We start from the raw sequence: 19,536 nt of genomic DNA, 5'->3' as shown, positions 1-19,536 counted from the left end.
ACTCCAAAAAACATATATTACAGAAAAATACACCAAACGACAAAAAAAATTACAAAATGACTCAAAATACACAAAACTAAATATTTATGCAAAAAATACACAAAATGACAACAGAAATGCACAAAACTCCAAAAAAGATTTCAAAAAATACACAAAATGACTCCAGAATCACACCACAATGGAAACAAAACACAATAATTATACAAAAAATACACAAACACAACAGAAAGATACAAAAGGAAGCATATAAAGGCTAAACAGAAGGGGTCCAAGAAAAGAGCCCTGAAGAACCCCACAGGACATTGGTAATTCTTCATATTCAAAGTTTCCAATGCTCAAAAAATAACTTTGCTCCTCGAAGTAGGACACGTAGCACAAAAGTGCTCAGATATGTGCATCATTCCCGGGTAGAGGCAAAATTCTGCCCACTGGAGACCCAGGTAGTCTGTGTTTTTGTGCACCAGGTGTAATCAGTGTTGAAGCGAGGGGCTCCCATCAGTTTTTGAAAGTGCTGGGATTTGCTGAAAGTGGCTTCAGCGGTAAGTCCTTGTCCCTCTTTGAGTCCGAATATGTATAATAATATAAACACTATTAAAACATTAAGGTTTTAATAGCTACAAATCTAGATAACTATATCCTGGATTCATCGCCGTTAGCGGGCTTCAACTAACCAAGCATTGTCCGTCAGACAGAAGCTGTTTTACGAATCTTGATCACAACAGGCTGATGTAAACTCTTGATTTCAGTCTGGTTAACTGGCGCACTCTAGTGATGGAGGTGGATATCACAGTGTCAGACCAATCAGCTTACATCATAAAGTGGAATATATTTATATAGTATCAACAAGACTGAGGCTCTTTGCATCACCACAGAATACATGAATTAATTAATTTATTTATTAATTTATTGGTGTCAAAGCGGCCGATGCCTGCAGGCTTTATCAGCTGACTTATTTTATTGATTTGACTTTATCAGTCAGAAAATATAAATCTCTATGTTTCCTAAATAATGTCATCAGTAAATGAAAGGATTGCATCAGTGTCTAAATATTCTCTCTCTCGTCAGCTGTCAGATCAGATCCACACAGTGACGTGTTCACACATCACCTTTTATTGGACAGCTCGTTTTCTAAGAGATCTGATTGGGCAGTAGGCGGGACTCGCTAAGATCCTAGCCGGAGAAAAACCTGCTCGCGAGCAGGCTAGTCGTTCAGCATAAGTTTCCATGGTGATTTAGCTCTGTAAAACGTCAGCGAGCTTCATAGTCCAGATGTAATCTCTGAAATAAAATTACAAATGATGTTAGGTTGGAAATATCAACAGAGTGAACAAGCTTGTTTACGTTTATATGCCTCTCGACCTATGTTCCCCTCCCCATGTCGCGCATGCGCAGTTCCAGAGTGTGAAAAGGCTTATTGAACAGTGGGACACAAATAAAAATGGTTCTTAATCTTGAAGGAAATTATTATCATTATCATTATTATAATAATTATTTAATGAACCTGCAAGTCTATACCAGCTGTGTCCTTTAAAATAAAGGTAGCTTCGATGGTTCTCAAGTTCAAATCTTTATTTTCCTACAAACCTTGAAGTTTGCAACAATAAGGACTGGCAGTAACGTCGGGACGGTATTACGTCAACTTTTTTCCAAATTCAAATAGATTAAAACAATTAAAAAAAAAAAAAGGTTAAAACGTTGAAAGAACCAAGTTGTAGATAGATATGCTAAAAATATGTTACTATAGAAAAATAACTTTTTTTTTAATGACGTAGCAGGTCACAGGTTACGGGGACACGCCTACTTTTCTACACACACGCGGTTTTTTTTTCTCTTCCTGTTTTGTAATTCTGTGTTTTGGTGGAGCCGCTGTGTTTAATACTCCTGTGTTTACCTGAAAGGCAACCGATGCTTGTGTTATTTCGGTGCTGAAACCATGGCAGAGCAGAGCTCATTAAACTGGACTTTCTCATAGTTAGCTTGTAGCATTCCGCGGCTAAACGAGGACTACACAGTGGTGGAGGAAATGAAGCCTTCCAGCTCAGACAGCGGCGGCATCATGGACATGTTTGAAAAGGGGAAAGTCCTGAAAATGTGTGCTCCAATGGTTCGATACTCAAAGTAGGAAACGTGTGACTGGTTTCTGTGTTTATGGCTGATGGTCTGCATGGCTCACATCGTTCTGTGTTTCCAGGCTTGCCTTCAGGTCTCTGGTGAGGAAATACAGCTGTGACGTGTGTTTCACGCCAATGATCGTTGCTGCTGACTTCCTACGATCTACCAAAGCCAGAGACAGTGAATTTACCACAAATAAACGTGAGCTTCATTTACATAACTGTTTACACTCCACTCCAAGAGCCTTAACATTATGACTGCTGTCTGCTGGAGGGAATAACACTGACCTAGGGCTGGGAGATGTACCAAGATTCAATATATATATCGAGTTTTCTATTTTGGAGATACAAAAAATTACAATATATATATATATATATATTTTTTTTTTTTTACGTACGTAGAAAAATTAAGAATTTATTTCCAAAATAATAAAAAATATTCTCACTCATTTCACAAGTCCGTCAGTAAAATGGTATGTGTGTGCAATGACTTGTTTTTAAAGTGTAAATGGCTGGTAAATGTCATAAAACTTATATATAACACAGGCAGTGTTACGCTCAGCCTAACACACCTGACTCACATCAGCAATCGGGTAGGAGAGGAGGACGGGCAGGCTGAGAGGCCATGAGGCACCAGCCGTAACAGGCAGGTTAATTATTTGTTTTGTATTTATTTATATTACTTATTATTTTTGATCTATTCTTATTTTTTTCTAATGTCAACTTTATTATTTTTCTTTAATAACAATATAATCATAATATATTGGTATTAATAATACAAATGTTTACTATAATATTATTTTTTATACTTATCATTTTTATTGCCTTGAGAGCAACATCATTTTATGTTTAGTTTGAGTTAAATGAGAAAATAATGCCTGAATAATAATTGCTTAATTTAAGAAGATGAAATAAAATGACTTGCGTTGAATATTCAGTTGTGTTATGTTCTACTTTTGGAGAATCATGAACACATATGAGTGAGGGGGTACTCATGGTATGACCAAAAGGCTCAAGGGGTACACAAGACAAGAAAGTTTGGGAATCACTGCATTAGAGGAGAGAAAGACAAAAGCAACACATTTTGTGCAGCTGTTTGTTAATAAATGTGCCTGTGGGACATTTTGCATCAGCAAATTTAACCCAGAATTGTCTTTCTGGTCAGACTTTATTTGATTTTAAATTATCTAGATTTATATTGTATATTGCTATTTTAAGAACAAAATATTGAGATATGAGTTTTGGACCATTACTCCCAGCTCTACACTGACCAAATCTTTCTCAGGGCATGTGCTTCTGGGATGGATGGAGGAAAAGTTCATTTATCAGGAGAGTTGTATTCAACTCTTAACGTTAAAAGCGCATGACAATTGAGTTTTAGATTCTTTGTTTAAAGTTGTTGAAAACTATATTTTTTGTTATTGTAGGCCTCATTGATCAATACATCAAAGTTATTTTGCTCAAAAACAAAAAAGATGTAAAAGGTTGAAATTGCCACTCGAAAGTTTTTTTAAGGTCCACGCTTTGTTGGGAAAGTTTCACACATTGCATTGTGGGATGTGTTGTCGCAGAGACCGATACATAGAAGTGTTTTTACTGTATTTTAATATCACTAAGAATACTGTAAACCAACTGGAACACTAAAGGTTTCAAGTGAATCACTATCCTTGTCTGAAGAAACACAAGAAATCATGTGAGAATGAAGGAAAAACAGTTCTATGCATCTGTCTACAGAACTCCACATCCCACAATGCAATGCGTGAAAATGTCAACAGTCATCACCTGCAATGTAGATGATTTTTAGTCCTGTTTTTCATTTATTTATTGTATTTCCAGGAATGAAGAACAGAGTTTAGAGAGTTAACTTGCAGCTTCTTTTAATCCAACCTGATTTCTTTAATATTTATAAATATAGTTTTTTGTTCATCATTTTATTTCCTCTCTCCTCCAGACGATCGGCCCCTAATAGTGCAGTTTGCTGCCCACGATGCTCAGACTTTGGCTGATGCAGCCTGTGTGGTGGCACCATTCTCAGATGGCGTGGACCTTAACTGTGGCTGTCCCCAGAGGTACCATCACTACTAAAAATGTTCTCCAATTTATAGCTGATCTGTGTTATATTTGCACATTTACGGTAGATAATTTATTTAATTAGGGGTTTAGAGTTTTGTTTTGCTTTGTGTTTTGTAGATGTTTCATAAAGTCTTTTGGTGTGCTCTGTTATCAGGTGGGCCATGTCCGCTGGGTATGGAGCCTGCCTCATCAACAAGCCTGAGCTGGTGAAAGACATGGTCAGATGTGTGAAAAACCAAGTAGACAATCCAAACTACACAGTTTCCATCAAAATAAGGTACACAATTGAAGTTTTAGCGTCTACATACAGTGGGGCAAAAAAGTATTTAGTCAGCCACCAATCGTGCAAGTTCTGTAATTTTCATCATAGGTATACCTCAACTATGAGAGACAAAATGCAAAAAATCCAGAAAATCACATTGTAGGATTTTTAATGAATTTATTTGCAAATTATGGTGGAAAATAAGTACATATTTGTATTAACAATAAAAAGAATAAATACTAAACAAAGAAAGAGAAAGTAAAAGACTGTTAATTAAATGTAAGGGCACACATTACAGTAGAAAAATTATAATAATAAAAAATAAGATTAATAATTATATAAATGTACACATATGATAGATATATACAACAATCACTCATAAATGCCAAATGGTTCCCAACTACTGGACCCGCAAATGTCCGCGGACAATTTAGCACCCGGCTGCAAAGAAAAAAATACAATTTCAAAAGTCATATGCATCTTATTTATGGGTGTTTTATTTTGAAAAAAATTGTACTTCTGCTTTAACGCTTAACAGTCCTCTAACCACCTTGATACACACAGCTGCAGACTGTGGTGACTGCATCACGTGCGGCTCTACGCATCCTCCACACAAGCCCAGAATGTAGGCTTCTAAAAAAAAAAAGAGTTGCTTTTCCTTTAATACCATTATCATTGTTTTTTAACTACCTGCAGAATTCACAAGGACCTAAAAAAGACAGTTGATCTGTGTCAGAAGGCTGAATCTGCCGGTGTGTCATGGGTAACAGTCCATGGCCGGACTGCTGAAGAACGCCACCAACCAGTGCACTATGACGCCATTAGGACCATCAAAGACAGCCTGTCAGTCCCTGTGATTGCTAACGGAGACATAAAGTACCTGCGTGATGTGGAGTCCACTCACCAGCTCACTGGTGTCGACGGTAAGTCAATAATAACAGCACTTAACAAATACGATCATAATTTCCTTCAAGCATTGTGTTTGGATTGATTGACAGGTGTAATGGCTGCACGGGGGCTGCTTTCCAACCCTGCCATGTTTGCTGGATATGAGGACACTCCTTTGGATTGTGTTTGGGACTGGGTGGACGTCTCTATTGAACAGGGAACTCCGTTCACATGCTTCCACCAACACCTGATCTACATGCTGGAGAGAGTCAGCTCCCAGCCCGAGAGAAAAGTCTTCAATTCTCTGTCCAGTACCTCAGCTGTCATAGATTACCTGCAAAACACGTATGGTTTACCTCAGGATCTTGAAACGTGAGCACATTAGAATGAGATGAGCTCATTTCTTTTGCATTTTTATTGTTTTAATGCCAAATAAATCTGAATGGGTAAACGGTTGTTGATTTTCTCTTACTGGATCTAAACTGATATGCAGGTAATGAAACATGCCATCCAAGGTTAGACTAAGGATATTCTAAAACTTGAGATTTTTACTTGGATTTGTTAAAGTCTCAGGGTTAGAGAGAATATTAAGACTTATAGACTTAATAAAGACCCACTTTTTAAAGATAAACTTTCAATAAAGCACTTGCTTTTTGCACGATTTATCAACATTTGTTAACCTCAATAACCTATTTATATCTATATATAACTATGTCATGTTAATATTTTTTTTTTATCAACTATTAATCACTTTATATTAGTATCCATTTATTTGACTGATTATTTTTATTTGATTGTGCGTTTGTACAGTTGTTTCCTCTCCGGTGTCACCTACTGAGTTTACCTCCGTACTGAGAATATAACCCTAACCTAATCCAATAAACAAATAAAACACGCATCCGTTCACTTTGAAAACAATGTTTTTTTGTTTTAGCAAAAATTCATTTTCCGGTTGTGCGCATGCGCATATAAGCGCATATCACAATCAATGTAGTGCGAACTCAGTACATGACACCTTGGTTGCATGTGATTACCTGTCATAAGCTACTTCCGGTATTTTCGAATCCAACCAGATAATAGGAGTTATCATTTGACCTTCGCTTAACTAATCATTTTTATCGATGTGTTTTGGGGGACGTGGGGGGATGTTGGATTGTTAGGCACTTTGTTGTTATTGTCATCTTTGAAAATTGCTAAATAAATACAATTTTGATTGATTCAGTGGCAAAGTGGGGTTTGGACCTGTTTTCTGTGGGATCAAAGGTATTTTATTGGGTAAAAATAGAAAAAAGTAGTAATTAAAAAAGTTATGAAGTTACTCAATAATTAATTTTTTTTTTGCTATAACGTAAATAAAATGTATTTCAAGAATTTCAAAAGACCCATTCCACTGCATCTTTACAGCAAAAAGTAGATATATCAAGTATATTATTATTTATAATTTTGGCGTTCATATCTTTTGAGTGTTGTGTATCTTGAAATACATTTGCAATATTACCCCGAGAGTGCGACGAGGGTTTTAACCTTTATTCTGAAAGTTTAACCGGAAGCTTTGATTAAGTCGTCTGAATCAGGAAATACCAAACAGGGTAACTTGTGTGGAAGTAAACGTTTAAACCCCCGGTTTTCGTTAATATTTTGCTGGCTTATTGGTAAGTTTGACATAATTCATTACATTTTAACTTTATCTGTTTTTATGTTTCTGATTTTGCAGAAGTTGCGTTGTGTTAGCAACGATCATGTCACTCACTTTTGATCCAATGAACGTAAAGTGAAGATACAAGAAGAAGAAGAGGCGTGTTATAATTTTATTTAATATGATATGATTCCTCTGATAAACTTGTGACGCGAACACACATTTGTATCAGGAAATAAATAGTTGGCAATTAAGAACGGTTCCAGTCCAACTGGTTACCATTTTACCGGGGGACCAATTCTGTGAGTGTCGCTTTTTGCTGCCACGAAATGTAATATTAAGCCCAGAACAGGCTGATTTCATCATGATTTAGTTCGTTTTCTGTCTGAATATTTAGAAGTAATTTGCAGCCCGAGGCAAATGCTGCTACATTTTAATATGTGGTCTTTGTGTGACGTGTTTCTGGAAAATGCTGCACAGGCGGAAGTCGATCAACAGCTGTAATGGATACAAGCAAATCCGGAACACCATATTTTAGCATTTACAAGTTAAATTTAGATTTTAAAAAAAAGAACTGTTTGAATTGGATTCAAACATTTAATTTCATATTAATAACATTTAGAGCCAGGGATGTCCCGATTACAACTTTTTCACGTCCGATATGATACCGATATTGCTGCCTTGTGTATCGGCTGATACCGATATTGATCAGATACGATATCAGCACGAATCATACATACTTTTATTACTTATTTGTATTGTGGAATGTTAGAATAGATTTGATCAAGTGATGTTACTCAAACAGAGAACAATAGTCGTCAACAGTAGGTTACTTTATTGGAGTGTGAACCACAGTCACCTATGGATAGAAGCGCTGAATCAATATTGGATCGGGACACCTCTATTTAGAGCTATGTTAAAATTTAAAAAAAAGTTAAAATCCACTTAACATGAAGTGAAGTAATTACCTTAAACCCTAAATCTAAATTAGATTATCTTGGGTTTTTAGTTGTATTTTACCCAGCCATAGTTTGAATGCAACAACTTCTTTGTTTGCTGGACTTAATGTAATCAGATTAAAGTATTTATGAATCGCAAACATTATCAAACAGATCTTTAGTATTTAAAATCTCATCCACATTCAGGTGCAACTCAAGATATTAGGGCATAAAATAAATAGTGTACAAGTTATTAAACGTTAGCAGAGGTAGGTAATCTTTAGGCATGTATGTATGTGGGTGAGGCAGATGAAGTTGAATACAACAGAACAGAAGTGTTTTTGTTTGGCGGTTTGATCTGTGCCCAACTGTGACTGAGCTCTGTGATGTGTTTTGTGTGTTTAGTAAAAAAAAGAATTGGCCTGGATACAGTTGGTACATGCTTTTCTAACAAAAGTGTCTTAAACCTGTTTTCATAAGCGTTCTGCCAAGATGAGTCTGCAGTGGACAGCTGTGGCTTTCTTCCTTTATGCGGAGATTGCAGTTATTCTCATCCTCTGCCTCCCATTCATCTCAGCCAGAAGGTATGTGACCAATAATCTGACTCCTGTATGGATGATTGAACTGAATTAGTTTTGTCTTTTGCCAACAATTCTTCATGAACTATATCATCGATCAATTTGTAGATAAAAACGATGTTGTATTGTGCAAATTCGAGTTTAAAAAAAACAAAACATTACCTTTTAGTTTATTACATTTTTTTTTTTTTTTTTCCCCCACTACAGTTTTTCTGACTTATTCGCGTTCCGTCCATGTGGGTAGGAGTGTGACGATATCTCGATATGGCGATATATCGCGATATTATTATTGTTATTTTTTTTCACGATCGATTTAAAAAAAAAAAAAAAAAAAAAAAAAAAATTTTTTTTTAAAGATTTATTTTATTATTTTCAAAACCTTTTCTGCTTTTTCACTAAAATGTGCAGGTAGGTCTTCACAGAAATGTTGTCACTGTTTGTTGACTCTATTTTTTGTTTTCAGAAAGCACTATTAGAGATACTTATTCGTGTACATTGGTATGTTGACACTTATTTACAAAAATGTTGGACTAAAATAGTGTCACTGTTCATAGGACACTTTTACAATGTATTGTCTTTCAGAGATATAAAATAAAAACTGTTTTTTTTCACTTATTTTTTTTTTTCTTGTTATTTCATAGATTATCATAGATTGATTTCTGACCAATAGTAGGCTATATGTGTGCCACATGCATGTTTAATGTTTTATTTGTACTATGCTGAGATGCTAAGGGAAGAGTTTATTATTTTTTTAATTATAATGTTATAAAATATGTAGTTATCTCATTTTTAATCAGAAAATTTAAGCTACTGTGAAGTTGCTGTTGCACTTGTAGAGGCAACATTTCAGCTGTCCTCTGATTTAGAGCCACAACAGTTAATCTGCATTGATGAAGTCTACGCTGAGACGGGAATGTATAAAAAAAACATATTTATTAAGGGATAAATACAATGACCCTCCTCTGGCTCCTCTGAAAGAGTAAAGCAATATATTGTGTAACTGATAAAGGGGAGGGAGGGTGTGAAGGGAGGATTACTACTTCTTCAGAGCTCTGCTTATCAGAGCTTTGTTGAGACCTTGAGTAAAGATTGGTTTTTGCTGGCACTGTGAATACAGCACAGTCTGTCTGTGCTGCGAGTAATCTAATCTAGCATGACTCAGCAAAGGAGCAACGTCTCTTTTCGAAAGTCATCCTGTATAAACACATGAAAAATTGTACACATGAACAATCATTTGATAATAAGATGATTAATATAATGATAACTGTAACACAGTTCTGCCTAAACCTGGGTTAAAGCTTGAAAGTGTTCAATGACAGAGCGTCATTTACTTTTTATTTTGGGATTGTTCAATGCATTTTAGCTCTTGAAGACAATCACAGCATTAAAATTGTACTTTTGACAATATATCTGATGTCTGCAGTCATTTTTAAGTGCATTGAAGAAGAAAAAATCCAAAATGGAATCGAAACTCAAATTTTTCTTTAAAAAAATCCGAGATTTCTTTTAGGCAAAATCGCCCACCCCCAGTGTGTCTTTAGTCAAACACTAACCAGTTTCTTCTTCAATCTCAGAGCTTTTAACTTCATTTGTCAATTATTATTTTCCCCCTGAAATTACAAATTACAGTTACACTCTCAATCACTAAAACTCCATTACAATTAATTACAATTACTGAGCCTGAAAAAAATAACCCCATAAAACTTTACATGTGTTAGCTTTCTGTTAGCATCTCTTATGATAATGGGTCAGTTTGACCCATGTCTTAAATCTGCTGTAAAATACACAAGAAAATATTATCTATCATGTAATTTGTTTTTCATCCCTTGGTTACCTTGTTAGGCTTCCTTATCAATGAAAATAATGGTTTGAATGTTTTTGGTGTTAGATTACTTTTCAATTGGTAGAATGATCGTTAAGATTCACTGACAGGTAGAGGGAAAACCTGATATGAAACATATTTTAATAATTGTTAACCACGTATGTGTAAGCTGTAGAACTTTAGCATGAGTCACAAGTTTGGCATTTATTCAAACAAGTTCAGTGCCCGTCGGAAGTACTGTATGTATTCATGTAGAAGCTTAAGTAGAGTTAATTATGGCCAAATGAGTATGTGTTTGAAGGTTTGATGTACAAAGAGGTGTAAATACACTGTACTCTGTACTGTTATAAAGGGGTTTATTTGCAGGTGCAAAGTAAAATAGTGTGTGTGATTTCCCTGGTTTAATTCTATGGGACATGTGCATGATAAATGTGTTATTTTTAACTCATTTTTATATATTTTTTTGTTTAGTGTATTTTTCTGTAATGTATGTTTTTTGTAGTCATTATGTGTATCTTTTTTTTTTTTATCTTTCTGTTGTCTTTTTGTGCATTTTTGGTATAATTATTGTTTTTTGTTGCCATTGTAGTGTGATTCTGTAGTCATTTTGTGTATTTTTGTATCGTTTTTGGTGTAGTTTTGTGCATTTCTGTTGTCATTTTGTGTATTTTTTTAGTATAAATATTCAGTTTTGTGTATTTTGAGTCATTTTCATATTTTTGTTATTTGGTGTATTTTTCCATAAAATATGTTTTTGCAGTCATTTTGTGTGTTTTTTTTAGCCTTTTTGTATATTTTTGTGCATTTCTGTTGTCATTTTGTGTACTTTTTGTATAAATGTTAAGTTTTTTGTCTTATTTTACTCATTTAGTATATTTTTGTTATAAATACTGCGTGGTGTGTGTCTGTGTCTCTGTCTCTATACCTGGTTACTGTGTGGGCTCTGGCCACACATGTGACTCTAGCTCGCTACTGTGATTGGCTCTGGCACGGAGCGGAGCTGTACAGTGAAATAGATATAGATGGTGCGCTAGCGCCCCCACACACTCAGGGCTGAGGGCAAAAGCTGAATAGGTTTCACTTCTGGGTGAACATGAATGTGCCGTCCGGGCTAAATAAAATTAAAATAAACATTTTGAAATCACCAAATTGCTCCAAAATAACGGATGCACACACTTGTAGTATTTGGAAGCCGTTGACAAAGTTTCAGGTCGAACAGACACCGAGTCGGGGAGATCCACAAACACGCACGCATGCAGACCTTTCTTGCATTATAGTATCGATAGAATAGATTGTAAATGACAATTTTTTTTTTATATATAATTTCCATGCTAATTACATCTACAAAGTCAATTATTTTTAACTCAATTACAATTCAATTATGATTATGATTTCACTTTTAATTATGTCACGATTGTAATTAGTTATCAATTACGCAATCACAATTATAATTGGCCCCAACCCTGACTAACCCTTTGTATGGCAGTATGTGGTTGTGAATATGGCTGATAATGTAAAGTACTTTATAACTGCATTGATTATTATAATTTACTAGAGGTGGAAATTAGAATAGCTATACACTCTTTGTACAAAACATCAGTTGCATTCAAACTATTGTTACTATGTAAAATTGTATCATCCCTTTTTAAAGAAATAACCCACTAAGCCCTACCTCTGCTAATTCTTACCACCTGGTACAAGTAGTGTGAACACTTTAAACATATTTTAATAATTAACTACATAGGTGTAAGCCATGGAACTGTTTTGGGTTTATTTAAATTGTATTTGACAGTTTTATAGAATTTCCATGGTAATTACAAAGTTAATTTTCTGAACTCAATTACGGTTAAAACGGCAACAGATTTTTAAAATAATAATCATGCCATGATTGTAATTTATCAATTGCATGATTACTATAATTGAGCCCATTAACCCTGGTCACAGGTGAATGTAGATACATACAGTAATTATTTGCTGTTGCATGCAGTAAAGACTGTGAAACAAACCCTGCTGCTGCCCTGATTTATTAACAAATAACGGTTAGAACGGATGGTAAACATCAACATACCTCAACCGTAGTTCCCAGCAGTAACAAAGACTAACAGGATTAGAATATGAATGAGATGTGTTGGTTTATGTGACTGTTTATTTTCAGGCAGACCCAGATAAATGTTCATGGCATGTACTCTGATAGGCCATGTCTAGAGCAGCTGTCCAATATGGCAGTATGGGAAAAAAGAAAAAAAAATTCTTCACAAAACAGAAATACAGAAAGCAGGGATTGTAGCAGTATTTATATTCCGTCTCTGAATTCCTGTCTTTGCTTTTGTAGCTGGCAGAAAGTTTTCAATCTGAAAATTTGGAGCTGGATGTCAAGGTTCTGGAACAAAGTATTTCTCGCCATGATCATCATTCTCATTATTCTCTTCTGTGGTAAGTGGAAGTCCCGCTTTCTCAGGCTCACATATATTTTTGCAAATGACTTGTATAAGTTTCCAATGTCAATCAGAGCTATCGATTACAGGCTAAATGTCTCCTCAATAAATAAAACAGGGTGTTTGTTTGGGGTTATTTTGTAATGAAAGGTAAAGGACAATGTTTACAATTTCTTTAGCTTTCTGAAGAATTTGGTATTTATCTGTTGGAAATGAAGTCAGACTTAGTTATTGTTTGTATTCATCAACTAGCAATGAGCCATCAAGGCTGTACGCCAAGGGTGGGGAACTCTAGTCCTCGAGGGCCAGATTCCTGAGACTTTTAGCTGTCTCCCTGCTACAACACACCTGGTTGAAACCAATGTGTTGTAGGGATCGACCGATATGGATTTTTTAGGGCCAATGCCGATACCGTTTTTTTTCCCGTCAGCCTTAGCCGATGACCGATACGGACTGCCGATTTTCTTGAGTCGATATTTGGAGCCGATACTACTTTTGCTCCCTCAATTTACATCATAAAAATTACACAATGAAGATAACAAATGGTACAAGTCTCAATTAAAAAAAAGGAACATTCATTGAAATTAACAAAGGTGAGGTGGAACGACTAGTAAAAAATATTTAACAAATAATAAAAACAGGTGATGTAGAACAAGAACAAGTAAAAAAATAGTGAGACATCTCATGAAATATTATGAAATAGAACTGTTTGTTCTTGTCCTGAAAATAGCTTTGACAAAAGTTGGCCTGAGGATATATTTTATTAACAGGATTATTGAGTATAAAGATATATAATTATAGTATTAAACACAAAAAGAAACCATGGACAAGTGTCCATTCCAACACAACCCCAGAACATAAATTAACAGAGGAAAATAACGTGATGTCAGATGCGCATTAAGCAACAAACTGTTCAAGTTTCTGTTCTAAATTGCATCAACATTAACAGGAATAAATATTCAAACAAGTAGTAAACTGCTTCTCAAAGTTAAAAACTTCTCAGTGCAGTGATGAGTGAGAAGCAGAGAGAGAGGAAAAGAAAATCACACGCCAAACCTCCAGCCAGCTGCTCGTTAAATACAACTGCGACACAACATGGAACAACGCTAAGTTAAACAGTTAAAAGATGCTTTGAAAGTTTAAAACCTGTTGGGATTGAAGAGCTTCCTTCACGCTCTGCTAGTGGGGGGGGGGGGGGGGGTGGGGGGGGGGGGGGGGCTCTGCAGCCTGTAGCAGCCGCTCTGTTTATAAAGTGGTTCGGCGAACACAGCAGCGCGCATTGGCCGATGACAATACTCGCAAAACACGCAAAAATCGGCCAATTAAATCGTCCGGCCAATGAATCGCTCAATCACTAATGTGTTGTCATCAAGCTCTGCAAAAGCATGATAACGAGCCATTCATTTGATTCAGGTGTGTTGGAGCAGGGACACATCGAAAAGTCTCAGGAATCTGGCCCTCGATCACTGGAGTTCTCCACCCCTGCTGTACGCTGTACTTTTATTAACTCAAATGAAGCAGACGAGAGCAGAAATGTTGAATTTCTTTTGCGAATAGTTTTGAAAGCTGCATATTTGCACATGTCCAATCAATCTAAAGTTTTTGACCCTTAAACTCACCCCTCTATTCAGATGCAGTCCGTGAAGTGAGGAAGTACTCTGGTAAACAAGCTAGCACTGATGCTAGGCTACCGAACATGGTGGACCACCTGCACATGAAGCTTTTCAGGGCCCAGAGGAACCTCTACATCTCTGGCTTTTCTGTGTTTCTCTGGCTGTGAGGCTCTGTTTACAGTACACACACTGAATTTAGACATTTCTCTGAACTTTGATTGATTATTATTTTATTTTTTTTCTAATTTTCAGGGTTATGAAGCGAGTGGTCACCCTAATTAACAAAATGGCATCAGTGTCTGGCACTGTGAAGGCTTTTCAGGAACATGCTGAGAACGCTAACCAGGCTGCTGAGAAATGCATGAAGGAGAATGAGGAGCTGAAACAGGTGGGCGTCGCTCTTTAAAAGAGACGTTAGAGCAGTGTTAACTTTAACCTTTTCACACTCAGGAGCACTTCACCAAGGACACACTCATTGATCAGTAAACTCTAAGTATTCATCAAAACATAACTTTAGATAACAGTCAGTACATACAAGAGAGATGACCAACAACAGTCATAGTTCTATGGATTTGTCACTTTACAGTTAATGATGTTTGGAAACAATTTGATCTCAAAAGGATAGCTTAACTTGTTCCTAGTGGTCCACAAACCACACTTTGAGAAAGTTTTCTTTTCTTTTACAGTTTGGTTTTGTGACAGGATAGATTGAAAATGAATGAGTTGTTTTACTGTGGATTATTGTGGTTTTGCACCTCAGGCTCTGATGGGAGGTGAGGGTGACAAGGCCACTGCAGAGGGAATGAAACTGCTGAAGGAAGAAGTGGAGAAGCTCAAAGCTGAGCTGAAAACTTCAGGAGATGGTTAGTGTCATACATATGCTCATTTCTTACAGGAATTTGTTCAGTAGATCTTTAAAGTATAGTTGCATCGATGGTTGTGTTCTTTGTGAATGACTTTAATGGATTAAAGAGTTTTAAATGAAGGGAAGGTGATAAGTGAGACGAAAGTATTAAATTAGATACACATGGTGCTGTCATTGGAAATATTTAAGTTAAAATAAACAAGTTTTTTTGTTTTTACAGATGTATTAAGGCAGTGGTTCCCAAACAGGGTTATGTGTGCCCCTGGGGATACAGGAGCACATTGCAGTGGGTACTCTGAAAGATTTAACAATTAATTTAAAAAAATAATTAGGAAATGTTCCTTTTTAGGCTATTCTTTAGACAAATTCACCACAAACTAACAGTATTATTGCTCAATAAAATACTGTATTTTTTGTAAGTTATTTCATGCTGTAGATGCCATTTTATCACACTTCTGACAATAGGAGACAATAATTAGCTACAATAATTGCTTGGCCGGTGTTTTTTTAAAAACACCGGCCAAGCCCTCCAGATCACTCTTCATTGATGCCGCCTACGTGATGAGCCTTAGTTATTGTCAAAGTCAGGACCCCCCCAGGGCCCCAGCCAGACCGTCATACCGGTATGCGGCGCGCACAGCCCTGAGGCGGCAGAGCCGCAGACCTCGGCCCAGCCAGCAGGCTAACCACTGTATTAAGCTATTAAGCTAGTGAGTGCAGCAAAGTATTCAGAAAAAGTCCAAATATAAGTTTATAATTCACGATCAAATGCATATTTTTTGGGGCGGGAGATCACAAGTAAAGCGTTCTGCATAGAAACAAAAGGATTGTGTCCCCGGTCAATAAAGACGTGTGATTGTCTCTGTGCAGCTTTAACAGAGTCTCAGTCAGAGTCAGACACCATGAGGAAGCAAATGGATGGTCTTTCCAGGGAGTATGACCGACTGCTGAAGGAGCACCAGGAGCTCCAGGTGAGCCCAGATGATCAAACACCTCTGATTAAACAATTCAGGGTTAACATTTAAACCTAAGATGTTTTAATTTCATTGTAAAGGGTGTGTAACGAGCAGGGTTGGGGTCAATTACATTTTTCAGTTACAAATACGTCTTCAATTATCAATGTTCAATTACAATTCAATTACGATTACTTTGACAAGCATTTTTTTTTTTAAATTATGATTATTTTTTCCCACTTGAATGTCAATTACGCTTTGGGAGTAAGAGCCCAGATATACAGTTTACTAGTGACTGAATAAGAAGCTTAAATCATTTGAAATGAAGCTATTGTGTCCAATATAAAACCACATTCTGTAACACTTTTTTCTCTTTGTGTTTTCAGAATCATCAGGATGATGGAAACAAAAAGGACGACTAGTGCTGATGTTTAATGTGTTTTGTTTACACATGTAGCTTCCACAGCATAGCCACTGCAGCACGTGCTTTACCTCCATATTCCACTGTGCACATTACAGTCACAGGGCCCACTCCTCTGGGGGGACACTTTGAAATGATGTTTTTAAAGGTGGATGTTCATTAAAGTAGCAAACTGGCTGCTGCTTAGTGAGAAAGGCTTTTCCAAAGGGTGTGTGTGTACAGATGCAGAGAGCTTAATGCGTTAACATGACTCAGAATAAAGAGCATATGGATGCTCTTTATTCTGAGTCATTTGTTGGAGCTGTTTACTGTGAGGATGGAGCGAACTGTCAGTGAGGGCTGTGTGTGTCTGTGTGTGTGGGCCAATGGTTTCTTTCCTAATGAATGTCCCCCGCATAAAAAAAACAACAACAAAAAACACTTCTCCTATGGTCTAATGTAGAAATCTAGTGAGTGGATTTTGTGTGTGATTTTTCCGTTTACTTTACTTTTACCCTAAGGTGACACTTTTTAATGCAAGTCTTAACCGTCGCTTTCACAGTCTTATAATCAGAGTTGCCGCGAAATGACATTTTAAATTCTTTCCTCATGGTTCTGTGTTGTATTTAGTTTGTTGAATTTACATTGAAATCAACAGAAGGAAGAAGTTTTTTTATCAAACAAGCTGTAGAAACTGTTAGTAAATGTAGGACAATCTGTTTGTTCATGGTTTTTATCTGAAGTGTTTTCACATGTTTTTTTTTTTTTTAATTCACATTCTTCTGATTTAGTCCCACACGTGTGATAATTAAACTGAGGGTGTACTCACTATGTTTAATTTTTTGTTCATCCAATGAAATGCAACCATGAGGTATTTTCTTTATTTGGGTGGTGGGTTGTTTCTTGTTTAAGTGCCTTTTATAAGTGGATGTTTGAATAAAAAGTACTTTTTTCCTTTTCTTCCTTTTTAAATGGAAACTATGTGATCCATTGATTCAAATAAGGCTCTGTTTACACAACAATTTCAGGCAATAAGCGCCGACTTTGCTTGTTTAGAGTCTTTGAATATGGAGCTGATATAAAACAGTGGAAAACTGTGTTTCCAGTCTGCATAAAGACAACAGAGAAGCAATAGTTTACATTGATGTAAATAGAGTTTGAGATGGCACACAACATTTTGTAATTCCTGATACGATAACCAAACCAACAAAAAGACTATTCTGGAAGAAAATAGAGATTTTTCTTAATTATTATTTTATGTTATTTATAGAATGTGTTGACTGACTTGATCGTGTGTTATTTTTGTAGCCCTTCAAATACATTACCTCAAAAAAAAAAAATTGTTTACATAACATTATTTGATATAATTTTACACACATTATTGTCTTCATTGAGAAGGTATTTTTGTTCTGGAAGGATTTTAATCCAGGCGAGATTAGATAAAATGGCTCCTTTGAGAGTAAGGGTTGCAGACCGCTGACCTAGACGTTTTTGTTCCATGAGCTCAGGGTTATATGGTGCTCCAGGCAAGAGTAGACTTTGGCTAGGCAGCACATCGATTTTTCATATTGAGCTTTTCTGTACTTTGTATTATTTAAAAGAAAATGTGTCAAGTAAATGTGAAGGATGGGCTGAAATGTATTATTCATATCTTTTTTTTTTATTTTTTTATTTCAATTTAAGAATTCAATTTTGGGGCCCCAGGCGACCGCCTGGTTCGCCTATACTCAGAGCTGGCCCTGCATGATAGCACACAGGTTTTAACCTATAGTCTGAGAATCTTATTCTGGTTTATTTGCTGTATTTACACATATTTACATAAATCTAAAGTAATGTATCAAAAACTATTGCAGTCAAGTCCTTGCAGTATAAAGCAAGTCTTTGGTGTGACTATGAAGGCTGTGAAATGTCTAGGTTCAATTATATTGGCTTTGTCTTTGTGTGAGTTTGCATGTTGTCCTCGAGTGTGCCTAGATATCCATTGGGTACACTGGGTACTGTTATCCTATCTAGAATGCTTGCCAACTTCCACCTTCTTTGAAGCATTTTGAAACTTTATTTGCTCATTGATTTCAAGTTTATTACTGAGGCTAAAACGTAGTTTGTTCTGTTTACCATGTTTCCATTAGCACAACGTGTGATATTATATATATATATTGATTGACAGGTCACACTAAGGGACACACCTGATAACTGAAGTTTATCTTATGAAGACGATCAATACGCTGGAGTAAAGATGTAATGCCTCGGTGGATTTCTTCAGCTAAAGTGTACTTCACTATTTTCTCTGCTTTAGACAGATCTGTTGCCTAGGAATAGTGAGCATTATCTTTAAAACACTAATTTTGAATGGGATTACAATGCTTAAGTCATCTTTATTTAATATACAGAGATTAATAAAAGCCTTTCACTTAACACCGCATTATGACATGATGCTACATTTATATTAAGAACTCAAACAGTGAAACATTTAAACTTTGCATTTTGTAATAGATGCCATGTGAGCAATATATGTACAAGGTTTTTAGCATTTCTTAATGCATGTTGCAGGATATGCTTTACTATTTAACTCAGCATGTATAATTCACTAGTTTTGTTTATTAGCCTTTGATGTATTTTGGTTATGCAACCACATTTATAAAATACTGATTTTTTTTTTTGTCAAAATGTGAAACTATTTGCTGAAAAAAATATATAACTTGTATATTGTAATTTATTTTGAACAATGCCTATATATTTATATATCTATATATAGATATCTATGATATTTATGAAATACTCTTGCATTTTGAATTAACTTCAGTATGTAGCATTTTATCATCAATGAAGGCAAGCAGACTTTCTACACATTGTGTTTATTACAAAAAAGGTAAATTATCACAAAATGCAAGTGTTGTTACATAAAAACATGAAAATGTATTTATTTTGTCTTGTTACATAATGCAATGTTACTGTACACGTC

The 19,536-nt window shown here is 35.8% G+C and overlaps 2 protein-coding genes across 2 annotated transcripts; both read left to right on the top strand.

Annotated features, from left to right (window-relative positions):
- Positions 1-1,801: 1,801 nt before the first annotated feature.
- Positions 1,802-5,785, top strand: dus4l (dihydrouridine synthase 4-like (S. cerevisiae)). The gene is made up of 6 exons (XM_028465121.1): positions 1,802-2,118; positions 2,192-2,313; positions 4,063-4,180; positions 4,339-4,461; positions 5,143-5,369; positions 5,445-5,785. Exons 1-6 carry the CDS (start codon positions 2,024-2,026, stop codon positions 5,708-5,710), a joined length of 951 nt encoding a protein of 316 aa, XP_028320922.1. The 5' UTR covers positions 1,802-2,023; the 3' UTR covers positions 5,711-5,785.
- A 1,092-nt stretch (positions 5,786-6,877) lies between these two features.
- Positions 6,878-17,534, top strand: bcap29 (B cell receptor associated protein 29). Its single transcript, XM_028464643.1, has 8 exons — positions 6,878-6,986; positions 8,389-8,492; positions 12,641-12,741; positions 14,375-14,519; positions 14,609-14,744; positions 15,117-15,219; positions 16,092-16,192; positions 16,561-17,534. The coding sequence occupies exons 2-8, from the start codon at positions 8,401-8,403 to the stop codon at positions 16,594-16,596; spliced, it is 714 nt and encodes a 237-aa protein (XP_028320444.1). The 5' UTR covers positions 6,878-6,986; positions 8,389-8,400; the 3' UTR covers positions 16,597-17,534.
- The last annotated feature ends 2,002 nt before the right edge of the window (positions 17,535-19,536 follow it).

Source organism: Gouania willdenowi, chromosome 13 (genome assembly GCF_900634775.1).
Source record: "Gouania willdenowi chromosome 13, fGouWil2.1, whole genome shotgun sequence".
Classification (NCBI taxonomy): Eukaryota; Metazoa; Chordata; class Actinopteri; order Blenniiformes; family Gobiesocidae; genus Gouania; species Gouania willdenowi.
Note: the sequence above shows the minus strand (reverse complement) of the source record. Positions and strands in the feature narration are given on the sequence as shown.

Excerpts from the sequence above, each read along its gene's own strand:
- dus4l (XM_028465121.1), top strand. The coding sequence starts at position 2,024 with ATGAAGCCTTCCAGCTCAGACAGCGGCGGCATCATGGACATGTTTGAA. Across the intron at positions 4,181-4,338 it reads AACTGTGGCTGTCCCCAGAG|GTGGGCCATGTCCGCTGGGT; the intron begins GTACCATCACTA and ends CTCTGTTATCAG. Across the intron at positions 5,370-5,444 it reads CCAGCTCACTGGTGTCGACG|GTGTAATGGCTGCACGGGGG; the intron begins GTAAGTCAATAA and ends ATTGATTGACAG.
- bcap29 (XM_028464643.1), top strand. The coding sequence starts at position 8,401 with ATGAGTCTGCAGTGGACAGCTGTGGCTTTCTTCCTTTATGCGGAGATT. Across the intron at positions 8,493-12,640 it reads CCATTCATCTCAGCCAGAAG|CTGGCAGAAAGTTTTCAATC; the intron begins GTATGTGACCAA and ends TTGCTTTTGTAG. Across the intron at positions 16,193-16,560 it reads AGGAGCACCAGGAGCTCCAG|AATCATCAGGATGATGGAAA; the intron begins GTGAGCCCAGAT and ends TTGTGTTTTCAG.